The following is a 12673-nucleotide window of genomic DNA, read 5'->3' on the forward strand; positions in this document are numbered from 1 at the left end:
AGTCATGATTTCAGCTGGTAAGTGCTGATGGCAGGGTTCGAGTGTGGTGCAGACCCCACAAAGCCATGGATCCAAGTTGTCAACAAGGCACTGTGCAAGTGGGTGATAGATTCACAATGGCATGGGCTGTGTTTACATGGAATGCACTGTGTCTTTTGGTCTAACTGAACCCATCATTGACTGGAAATGGTTATGGTTGGCTACTTGAAGACCATTTGCAGACTTTCACGGATCTCACATTCCCAAACAACAATTGAATTGTTATGGAAAACAAAGCACCATGTCACCTGACCACAATTGTTTGCGACTGGTTTTAAGAATATTCTAGACTACTCAAGCAAATTATTTGGCCACCCACATCACCCGACAGGAATGCCATCAAACATTTATAGGACATAATCAAGAGGTCAGTTTGTGCACAAAATCCTGCCAGCAACACTTGTGTAATTATGGACAGCTGCAGAGGCAACATGACTCAATATTTCTGCAGAGGACTTCTAATGACTTAGTCTATGACATATCTAACTGCTGCATTGTGCTAGGCAAAGGGAGATCCAACATGACATTAGGAGGTATCTCACGACTTTTGTCACCTCAGGGTAGGTATCAGTTGTTTAGTAGCTGCAATTACAATGCCTTACCCAAACTTATACCTGAAATTTAATTTAATGAGCTGAAATATGAAATCAGATGTTCCCCAGGTGAAAACTGGAGCTGTTATGCAGCTGTAGGAAAAACAGGAAATAAGTGTTCTCAATTCTACTCGACAGCCAATGAAAAAGGTCTTCTAAGGCATTGCTGCATACAGAACTAGAAAAACCTAATGTTAAGGAAATCATCTTGAGCTATGCAAGGTAGCTAAATTATCTTTATTCTAACATTCAATGAATTTCTTACATCATTTTAAATGCAGCTTATGGTGTTTACATGACATCCTTTAACAAAGAAGGAAATCCTGATACTTAGCTGATGACCTGAGATTACATTAGTGGAATAACTAAGAAAGGCTGCACTTCTTTAATTATCCAAGAACAGTTAGTTTTTTCCCAATCTGATTTTGAACCACAACCAAATAAGTTTTAAAAAATGAAAAGGAAAGAAGCCTCCATAGTCAGCAATTCACTTTATTCATGATAAACATCTTACACATTTTATGTCAGTTTTATTTACAAATCTCAGTTTCATCTGCTATATGAAATTGAGTCTTATCTATAACACTGTGAAACATGATGAATTGCACAGCAAATATTGTCAAAAATTTATAATACAATAATTAACTCTCACTCTTTAATGCAGCATTATACTTCATTCTGACCTGTTTGAAAATATTCTTTGATCAACCTCTCTGCAGCTCTAATATTTTTAAGATTGTTGACCTTGGCTTGGAATCGAGTCCCTTTCCCTGCACCTTTACCATCCAGAAGTTTGCAGATTCTGTAAGGAAGATGTTACACATTTTATCTCTCTATGGTACAAGTGAACTTCATCAGAAGGGGGCAGGAGATAATTGTTTCCAATTACAGCAAAATTCCATGTGTGGACTAGATACTAATAATTTTGAATATTTCTTCACTTCATTAGGTAATCTCCTGAAATTCTCATGCAATCCAATTGGCATAATGAGTTAAAGCTCAATAACATTGCTAATGAAACCAGCACCATACGCAAACCCGTATAAGTCAAATTTGGAGGCTATATTCCACAGGAGGGGGTCCTTTTTTATTACACATGCCAGATTCAGTTTCGGCAAGTTAAATGAATGTTATTCTGAAGTACATTTTGTTATTGTGATGTCCGTTGTTTTGTTATTGTGGTTAGCTATTGATGAGGTTGAAGAAAAACTGCCACATATGTGTATGTTCGTTATTTTGCAGTCCTTTAAAAATGTGTAAAGCATTCCTTTCCTCGTTTTTGGTCATTGTTATAACCTGGAATTTATGTAACTGTTCTCTTGCAGTTAAATTTATTGTGCTAGTAATATTGGTAACTATAAGTGATTTTTGGAAACTAGGGGCTAATCCACATGTCACAAAATTCATGACGTAATTAAAGACATTTGGACAGAAGGGATACCTCCTTGTTACCAGTAACATAGAAAATATTGTCTAAAGCACTTCTAACTAAAATAGAGGAACAAGTAAGATCTAATACAGGAGAGTACCAAGCAGAATCTAGGAAAGGTTGTCATGTGGAGACAGGTTCTTTATTTAAAAACCACTTTGAAATTGAGAGCTATAGAAAATAACAACACAGCAGCTACTTTAACAGACTTCAAGAAGGCTTATGACTCACTTGAAAAACAAACACTATTTCAGATACTTCATGAATCAATGATAGTCGAAAATACCAGAAGACTTTTTGAACAAACGCTCACAGATTCAACATCAAGAATTAAGTTTCAAGGCAAAATTTCTGAACTGTTCACGATCAAAACACGGAGATGGACTGTCCTCAATTCTCTTTAACCTGGTTTTAGATAAAATAGTAAAAACCTGGGAAAACACATTAGAAAACAGAGCCATAAAAGGTATAAAGGTGGGACACAAAAAGAACAAATTTGAAGTAAAATGTTTTGCCTTTGTGGATGATATAGCACTGATAACTAAAAACCGAACAGACAACTGTTATGCTTGATCTATTACATAGGACTGCTGAAAAGACTGGGCTGAAAGTAGCTTATGAAAAAAACAGTATATAGAACAAAAACACAATATAGAAAAATTTATGGAGAAAAAGCATGGAAAAGTTAAAAGAACTGATAAATTTAAATACCTTTGAGAATGGGTCCAAACCAACAAACTGGATAACACAAAAAATAAAGGAAGAGTAAAGAAGTTCAAATTTGCAAACGAATTAGCACGAAACTACAACAACAAGAAATTAATGTTCATCCAAGCGAAGATCAGATTCAGTTATTGGGACACAAATAACATATGATGGATCAGAGTTCCTAACACTGAATAAGAAAGGCAAACTTAGAGAACTAGCTAGAAAAAAAAGAGTGGAAAATACTAAGAAATTCTAGGTCCTGAGGAATACATTGAAAATTTATGGATTAAAAGTAGAAATGAAGACATATATAAAAATACAGAAAAAAAATCACAGATACAATGAGAAAGAGACATCTAAATTATAATGGACATTTAAAAATAATGGAAGCAACATGGATTAAAAAGAAAAATTTTAATTACACTTATAAATCGAAGAAAACTGTAGGATGGATAGAAGCAGTGAAGAAAGATGCAAACAAAATAGGCGTTACAGAAAAAAATAATACACGACAGGAATTGCTTATGGCTACTGGTAGAAAATTCAAAACTAGCCAATACCTCGACCAAAGAGAGAGTGGTGTGGAAAGATGATCAGAGATGACTGATTGGAGAGTAAATGAAGTGGTACTGGGAACAAAGAAAGAAAAAAGAAATACCAGAAGTCTTACGTCATATATTGTTCACATCTGACCAAAGTCATAAAAAAGTGATCTTGGTGAGACTGATGAAAGGTGTGTAGGTCGGTTACTGCCCCTGGTGGCAACTATTTTGTAATGGTATGATTTGTTACAAGTGGGACTATGGAGACAAGACTAACCCAGTACCGATTTCATGCATTTTAGCAAGTTTCCTATAAATGGTGGGTTAAGTCTTTTACAAAGGAATCTCTTGTGTACTAACTGAAGTTCGTGACCATCAGGATGAAACAGTGTGAGGAAGGAAGCATGAGGGAATTTGTTTTCGCCTCCGCTTACCTACCTTCCGAGGACAGTGTTGCTCCTTCCCAGGAAGTGAGGAGACGCACAGCAGCTTGCAGCTGAATAAACAACTGTTGGTTGTGATGCCACTGCCCACAACTGACAAGGGGAAGCAGTGACAACAGCAGATGTGGGCCATAGTTGAATACCTACTGGAGTATACGTTAGAGATTTTGAATACGAGTAGGTACCCTTCAGAAAAGGAAAATGGGGGTGGGGAAGGGAGTAATTACCAACTTCAGACTTTTGAGTTCATCCTAATATGTAATTACATCAAACACTGGCATGTGGTGATTGAATCATCCTTATTTGACCACATGTATAAGTTTGGTTTGAAATGGGTGTTTAACAGACCATGGCCTATACAGGTCCTAGGAAAGCAGACTGGGACTCGTATAAGAAAGACCTAAATGCATGCTTAACTGAAGTTAAAACTTTGATAAGAAATCCAATAGATCTTGAGGAAATGGATCCAGTCACCAAAAAACGCACAAAAAAGAGTGTACCTCGGTGGAACAATAATCCAGAATTGCAAAGGAAGCAATTAAGAAGACTGTTCAACTTTGCAAGAAGGGAAGGACAATGGACAAAATGGCAGGAGACCCTTGCCAAATTCAACCTTGTTATTAAGCAAGCAAAACTACCAACCTGAAAGTATTCCACAAGAAGATGGAAGATACAATTGCCAGGGGGTAGACTTATAAAAATCCTCATAAGAATACCAACAGATCCAGAAGGCACTCTAAAGGAGGAGGATGTTTGACATACAAGTACAGTGCTCAGACACAGATTTGATCCCTTTGGGTACTGGTAACCAAATAGAGTACTGGTGACATGTCTGAGAATGTACTGACTTCAACAAAATCTGGTGGGCAGTGGGACTGTTTCAATCATTCAAGTCACCAAGCCCCGGTGGAATCTTTTTGGCTGGTTCTACTGCAACAAGCAGGACTTTTCAGTCACATCTAGTGGCAGAACTAATTCCTAATGCTTGGAGAACAATGAAGGTACACACAGACAATTTAATCACAGTAACACTTGGCAAATTTTAAAGTACCATGAGAACAATGTTCTCTGAAGATCTTGCAAAATTGATGCAGGAAACATAATCTAAGGGTCAGTCCCAAGTAAACTGCTGTTGTAATGTTCACAATGAAGCATACTAGGATATGCATTGGAATCTTAAGCTCTTTGACAAAATACTACTAGTAGAGAGGGCAGTGAAGCATCTAGGGGCAGCCCTGGATGTTAAATTAAGATGGACCCCTTCCATAATATATGTTCCAAGGCAAAAGGTGTTCTAATGTGCACTAGAAGGGCCCTTAATGAAACTGTGGTCTAAGCCACAGGATCATATACTGGATACAAATTTCTGTAATAGGACCTGTGATAATTTATGGTACCATAGTATGGTGGAATAAAGTAGAGCAGAAGGTGGCCGATAAGGTGCTTGAAAAGGTGCTAAGATTGGCCTACCTAGCCATAACAGGTGGAATTAGCAACACATCCACTGCTGGGATAGAGACCATGGACATGCTCCCATTATATCTTTGGGTTACAATGGAGGAATCAGCCAAGGCATACACATTCAAAACTGGAAACCTTCAGGATAATCAAAATCCCACACCAATATAATGAATTTAATAAAAATTGATTGGGAAGGCCGGAGAAATACCAATTAATCATACAATAACTTCCAGCTGCTTCAATAAATCTTTCAATGTAATAATTTAAAATGGGTAACAGCAGAAGACTGAACATTACCGTTCAGGGGACATAGTATGGTTTACTAACAGGTCATATACAGAAAGTGCTGGAGCTGGAGTATGTGGGGTACTGCCTAGACTAGAGAGGGCAGTCTCTTTGGAGAAGCTAACCACGCTATTCTCCATGGATATATTTGCTATAAAAGTGTGTGTGGAGGAGAATTTGCACAGGTGCTACAAGGATCGTGTCGTCTACATTCATTCAGGCAGCCAAGCAACTCCGCGATCTGTATTAGACCTGCAACAAGATCAAAGATTGCTACAGAGTGCCATGAATCCCTTGTGAGGCTAGGGGAAATGAACAAGGTAAACCTGCTGAGGGACCAGGTCACTCAGGAATTACTGGTAATGAACAAGCTGATAGGATGATGAGGACAGTAGCGAGACCTCCATTTGTTGGATTGGAACTTGTCTTAACCATCATTAATGCAATGGTAAAATCTTTTAAAGGAAGTTCTGGAATCCTGGGCTTGAACGGGAGAGTGATTGAATTAACAGTGGACTAACAATTGGCCATGTGAATTTCAGGAAACACCTGCACACAATGGTTGTAGAGAAAGAAGCCCCTACATGTAGATTATTTGGTGAGGGATAAAACCACACCACGTCTAATCTTCCAATGTGAAGCACTGGAGGCCAAAGGACACACAATGGTCAGTAGTCACACTAGCTTTCAAGCTCTTGTTCTTTCCCTCACAAAAGTGCAGTCTTTCATGTACACAACCATACAGACACCCAAGTACACATTCCTGGGGTGGCGGCGAGACTGACTATTAATTACTGATTACAGAGGGCAGTTGCCTGCTTAGATGGTGCTGAGGAGGAAGTGGAGGTGGTGAGGGTTAGTGAAGGATGCGTGAGGCAAGGAGGAGGTAATGGGATATTGTGAGGCAGGTATTGCAACAGATGACTCGGTGGCTGCACAACAAGTCTGAAGTAGTTTAGATGGTTGAGCTTGTAAGAGATGGAAGAGAGGGTGGAAAGCTATGGGGAAAAAAGGAGAGGAAGATATGAGATGAAGAGGGAGACAAGAGAGAAAGGGAGGTGGGGTAAAAGGATTTTCCAAAAGGCATAGAGGCTGTCCAGGTATGGTTTAAGCTTCAATTGTATCATTATGAATGATCAGATTGGTGAGGGTGAGGGACTGACAGAATTGTAAAATATTCTTGCAGTAGCATGGGTGACAGCCCGAGAAGCCAATTTTAATAGTAAGCCCACTAGGTGGGATACCAAGCACCAAACAAGATTTCAGGAAGAGGATGTGTGTTTGGAGTTTTACTGGGGCAAAGTAGAGTTTTCAAGATTGGCGGAGGTAGAATGAACAGGGATTCATGGTTGGTTGGATAGATGGGAGACAAAAGGAGTGACAAAAGAATAGTTAAAAAAGGTTGAAAATAAGAAGTCTGACCAAAGGTAATGGATATAAGTGATAGGTACTGTATCAAGAGATATGTGGGAAGTTATAAAGAAGGTCAGAATTTTTATAAAGAAGGTCAGAATATTAGGCACACTTGTAAATCGATATGTTTGATTGCAAAGCGACACGCAAAACAGGAAATAAATATGCATGCTTGTAAACAAACACCTAAAATCGTAAATAAACACATGGTATCAGCTAAAAGTCAAGTTAGGCAGCACAGATATCCTAGGCCTCTAGAACAATTCTGAATAATATAAAGCTGTGTTTCACTTCAAGGTTTTTTTCTGCCATATAGTATTTTATTTCAAGTAGTTTATCATGTTTCAACATGGAATATCTGTTAAAATTCTGCAACTTTGGGATTTCAGCACTACAGGAGCTTAAATTTATATCATTCATCCTGGAAGTAGTATAGCAACTGTGTTGTAGTTACAGACCTACATTTTCTTTAGTGGAGGAACTTTTGAAGACAAAATATGTGACATTTTGGCTTTCATTTTTCTATTAATTATAATGTACACTGCATCACCAACAAATTTTTTTCAGAAGTTCAATAATATTTTTAACTTACCAGCCCTGCTTCAGTTCTGCTCTGATAGATAGTAAACACGTGCTACTCTTATCACTAATATTATTTACTTTGGTATAGATAAATTTTATGCAGCTACCAGTTTAGGCCAAAACTTTTCTGAGCATCTATAATATCAGATTTTGATGCTTAAAAGTGAAAAGAGAAAAGTGCTAATTTAATATGGTAATGGAAATTTGAGGACGGAAGAAGGAAGAAACAAAAATGAGGGTAGGCAAGAAGATGAACATTACTGTTCCCACAGAAGAATGTGTGTGTGTGTGTGTGTGTGTGTGTGTGTGTGTGTGTGTGTGTGTGTGTGTGTGTGGTTGGGGGGGGGGGGGGGGTGTTTGGATAACAAGAACATGGTCAACAGCTCTATAGCAAGGATGATTCTTTGACTTGGTAAGTGTACCTTGCACTGCCCAACATTTATATGAGTGAGCGGTTACCTTCCCCTTTCTTCCCCCCCCCCCCCCCCCCCCCCCCCGCCCTCCCTCTCTCTCTCTCTATCTCTCTCTCTCTCTCTCGTGCAGATGACAAATTTAGCTTCAAGATTTTCTGAGAAAGGAAGCATCTAAGCAGTTAGGATAAAATTATGAGATTCTACTTACTGTTGACCCAAAGCAGAGACAGCAGTTTGCTCTCCATGCAACACCATGTGCCCAGAGCCCTTAGGTTCACCAACAGTAAGTAGCAGCAGCACACTCTAAATATGCAGAACAGGTAAGTGTATTAAGTATCTACATATGTGGAAGTAATGATTGGGACATTTGTTAAAACTGAAAATACTTACGTCCAGAGATGTGAAAGAAAAATACGACACTATTATATTTATTGCTTTAGAGAGAGAACATCTGCACAAATATCAAGCAGGTTACTTGATTAGTATACTTGCCTCATCTGCAAACAGCTTAAGGAACATATTTATGAAATCCATTTCAGCCTCGCTTCTGGAATAAGACAAAAAAAAAAAAAAAAAAACACAATAGTACACAGCAAAATATGATTCAACATCATGAATACAATGAAAATAAAACCGTGCTGCAGTATGTGCCTAAATTATATATAAAATACTTTGATTTGTTAAGATTAAAAAAAATGTCCGAACCACCAAGATAATAAACAGAAATAGTCTTTCCAATTAAATGCTAGATAACAGTAATAATATTCAACAATACAATTACTACTGTTATACAATGTGACGGATAGAAGCTGCATCATCCACAGCAAAGAGCTGTCGGCCCTGTTCAGACATAATTTCCAATCACTATCACTTTCAAGTTAAGGGATATGGTATCTTACCTGGTTCTAGGTCAGAAAGGCTAGGAAAATGTTACAATTTTTTATATTCTCAGTGCGGTAGTGTTGGTATGTTTTTAGATTTGTAGCTAACTTAATGATCCTAGTTCTGCACACGATGTTTAGCGACTGAGATAGTAATCTTCTTCACAAGGTCACAACAGTAAGCTGCCTGGATTCGAATCATACTATGATGAATTGTTGGTGTCATTCATGTTTACAGGAAACTTTGATTCCTGCCACCTGCTATGCCTAGTGAAGAACAACAGTTTTCCTGCACCTAAAACACTCCAATGCAGTCACATCTTCGTCTCATACCTTTTTGGCTTTGACAAGTTTGACAAATGGCAAGTTCTTAATAAATCAGTTTAAGTCTTGCTTAAAATGAAATCTCTAGCTCTATTTATATTGATTAAAGTCTCACTATTGGGGTTCACAGCGACTGTAGAAATTTTTGATTTCACAATTGAAATTTTGGCTCTTTAACTGTATCAAGTGGTTCTACAAAAGCTAAAAGAATACAAAAAATGAAGCACAGAGTGTATATAGACAACTGCTCAAACATGTCATGTAGACAGTAGCACATTACAAAAATAATGAAAATAACAATCAGTTACAATTTGCTTCAGAACATGTCGGACTTTAAAAACCTCATGACATTATCGAAACTAAGCCCTTTCACCACAGAAGTACAGTAACATCAAATGAGAGCAGAGCTGTGTACACCATGAAATGATGTAAATTACGAGAACTGTTTCTGAGTTAACATCCATCATTTCAAGCTGTACAGAACTTGTTCAATATTACTGTATTTCTACAGTGAAAGGATTTAGTTTTGAAGATCACATGTATAAGTGTGGCAGGATTTTAAAGTCTGACATGTGCTGAAGCACAACTTAACTGATTGTTATTTTCACCATCTTTGTCATATACTATGTGCACACGACATGAAGTCACAAAATCTTAGAAGTCTTTACTATGATCCTAAATCATACCACATCTCGTATACCACATCTCGTATACCACATCTCGTATACCACATCTCGTATACCACATCTCGTATACCACATCTCGTATACCACATCTCGTATACCACATCTCGTATACCACATCTCGTATACCACATCTCGTATACCACATCTCGTATACCACATCTCGTATACCACATCTCGTATACCACATCTCGTTGCTCTCCAGTGAGTGCCCAGTGACAGTTTATTTGCTTAGCTGTTACAGTAGGGTCGTGCTGCTGATAAAATATCAATTTATTGATATTTATTCTGAAAAATATTGATATATATCAACAAAATTTATTTCTCTGATATATTGATTTCGGAATGGCAATATTGAGTGACTATATTTTTATGTTGTATTACATTTTTCCTCAGTTTTCAGTAAATATTTGTTCTTTTACTTTCACTGTGTGGAGGAGTCTTACTACTTTTTGAACTTGCATTATGTTCAGCTTTCTCTTTGACTGTGTGATGCAAGTATAGGTGGCACAAATAAGATGTCCGATTGCACTCGGGAGGTGGTGGGCTGGGGGTGGGGGGAGAGGTGGGGATTGAATAATGAGATTTCCGATATGAAAAAATAGCATACCAGTTGTGTTAAAAATTGTGCTATATATAGCTCTAAAACTGACAGTATATTTACAATGTGCAGCCAATATTTTTATATTGCCAGTAAATCGATATTTTCTCTGTCAATATATCAAAGCATCAATGAATTGTTTCAATATATCAAGGCCCAATAACGACATTTTTTAAAAATATTGATACAGCAGATTCCCAATATTTTTAAAAATATCAACAATTTTAGTAGAGTGCAATAGTTTATCGCATCTCCCCTCTTCTCTTCTAATGGCCTGCCTCAGATAAAATATGCCAAATTTTTATTCTGTACAAATTCAATATACTTTCCAAGATTAATCAAGTTCTAAGAAATTTCTGAAGAGGAACATTGTATATTGACAGGAACAATACTACAAGGACAGAAAATGGGTCTTTCATTAGTGTGGGAACACAAAGCTGCTAATCTGCCGGCAAATTTGCAGCACTATTCAGTTATATGCACCTACAAGAGCGCTGGTTACCTCCCCAGTCAGTGTTGTACTTCCAACCTTTAGAATTAATGGCCACAGTCATTGTGTTACTATCAAACTAAGCAAATCACAGCATGGAATTTGAATGGTTTGCAATAAAATGTAGGAGTCTATGAGCTATTGTTTGGTGCAAATTAGGCTTTCTATTGCTTTTAAGGTGAAATGTAGCTACCGTATTGAAATTTTCTTCAGGCTTGGGAGAAGGTCCGCATCTAACTCAAATTTCTAGAAAATGGATTTTATGTAGAGCACTCACGTACTCTACAATACAGCAAAACATGAATAATTTATAAAATTCACTATATTTCCAGGTACTGAAATGCATACAAATGATACCATTTTATCAATTTGTGAATATGTCTAACTTTTGTACATATAGATACAAGTACCTACAGATTTTTTTCAATGAAAGAAAGTAATTTTTGATGGCCATTTACACAGCGGATGAAAGGAGAATTTGTATATATTTTCAAAAACATGATCAACTACATAAGTTAAGAGAGGTTACTTTTTATACTGACAATGATTTTTTTATAAGCTATCAATGCATCCTGCCCTCCGTTGTTTAAAGTTTCTTTAATAATAGGCTACAGTCAGGATATAATCCAAATTGCAACAGCATGTTAGTGAAGTTAAGTTGTGTAAACTCTACTTCTATGGTTTAGTAGAAGAAGAAAAATTTTACCAGCAAAAACAAATGCTTCTCAGCTCTCGCCAATGATGACAGTTTTGGGGGGGAAGTTGTCAGATGAAAATCACCGCTACTGTTGTAATTTTGGTGGAACCACATAACCTTGTATGTTTTTAATGAAATTAATAAATAAATGGAATGGAAACTTAGCAAAGGACCTTCTCACTACATTTCGATGTGCAGAATGCGAAATAGTTGGTTGGTTGATTTGGGGGAGGGGCAAAAACAGCGAGGTCATCGGTCTCATCGGATTACGGAAGGATGGGGGAGCAAGTCTGTCACATCCTCTCACAGGAACCACCCTGGCATTTACCTGAAGTGATTTAGGGAAGTCATGGAAAACCTATGTCAGGATGGCTGGATGTGGGTTTGATCTGTTGTCTCCTGAATGCAAGTCCAGTGTGGTATGAAACAATTCATAGTAAATTACATACAATCTCTCTGTTCATACCTGTATCCAGAGTGGAGTGTTAAATGTCAAATTTATGTACACTGCCTGACAAAGAAAGTGAAGCATCTGGAAGACATATTTGGATGTAATGGATGTAAAGACAACTTTTGTACACATTCACACCGTTGCCGAGTATGTAAATGATTAGAGTAGCATTTTTTAGTGACAGAATGGCAACCAGATTGCATTACAGTTGTTCACATTTAGTGTTGTAACAGACCTTATTGGGTGCGTAAGTGTCACGAATAGCGTCAGATGTTGAATTATCACCTTGAAGGACATGAAAATTCTGTGTACACATGTGAGACAGTGTTATCAGCACTTGACAGAGTTTGGAAGAGGTCTCATTGTGGGTCTCCATTTATCCACTATACTGTGAACACACTGATGACTTGCATAATCCAGCTAACTACGGGTCTAAATGGAAATAGTTTATCAATATCTTTGATGAGCTACAAAATATTTGAAGTGAAAAAGCTCAGTCCTTCACCCCACTTTTTTTTTCCACTAATGAACGAGGTAATAGGATTCCCTCAAAACTACAAAAGAAGTAATGGCTTGTTTTTGACTGACTTGTTAATCTTTCCTCCCTTCTTCCCTTTCAGGGAAGTGAAGTCACTGGC

At 37.5% G+C, this 12673-nt stretch overlaps 1 protein-coding gene across 1 annotated transcript in view; it reads right to left on the bottom strand.

Moving 5' to 3' along the window:
• Positions 1-1106: 1106 nt before the first annotated feature.
• The window catches only part of LOC124789357 (alanyl-tRNA editing protein Aarsd1), an 87927-nt gene continuing 76360 nt past the window's right edge, over positions 1107-12673 (bottom strand). The window contains exons 10-12 of the mRNA XM_047256684.1: positions 8401-8455; positions 8117-8211; positions 1107-1434 (exon numbers count right to left, since the gene is read on the bottom strand). Of these exons, the coding sequence (XP_047112640.1) occupies positions 1299-1434; positions 8117-8211; positions 8401-8455 (286 nt within the window). The 3' untranslated portion in view covers positions 1107-1298. The remainder of the gene's footprint in view (positions 1435-8116; positions 8212-8400; positions 8456-12673) is intronic.

Source organism: Schistocerca piceifrons, chromosome 3 (assembly GCF_021461385.2).
Source record: "Schistocerca piceifrons isolate TAMUIC-IGC-003096 chromosome 3, iqSchPice1.1, whole genome shotgun sequence".
Lineage (NCBI taxonomy): Eukaryota > Metazoa > Arthropoda > Insecta > Orthoptera > Acrididae > Schistocerca > Schistocerca piceifrons.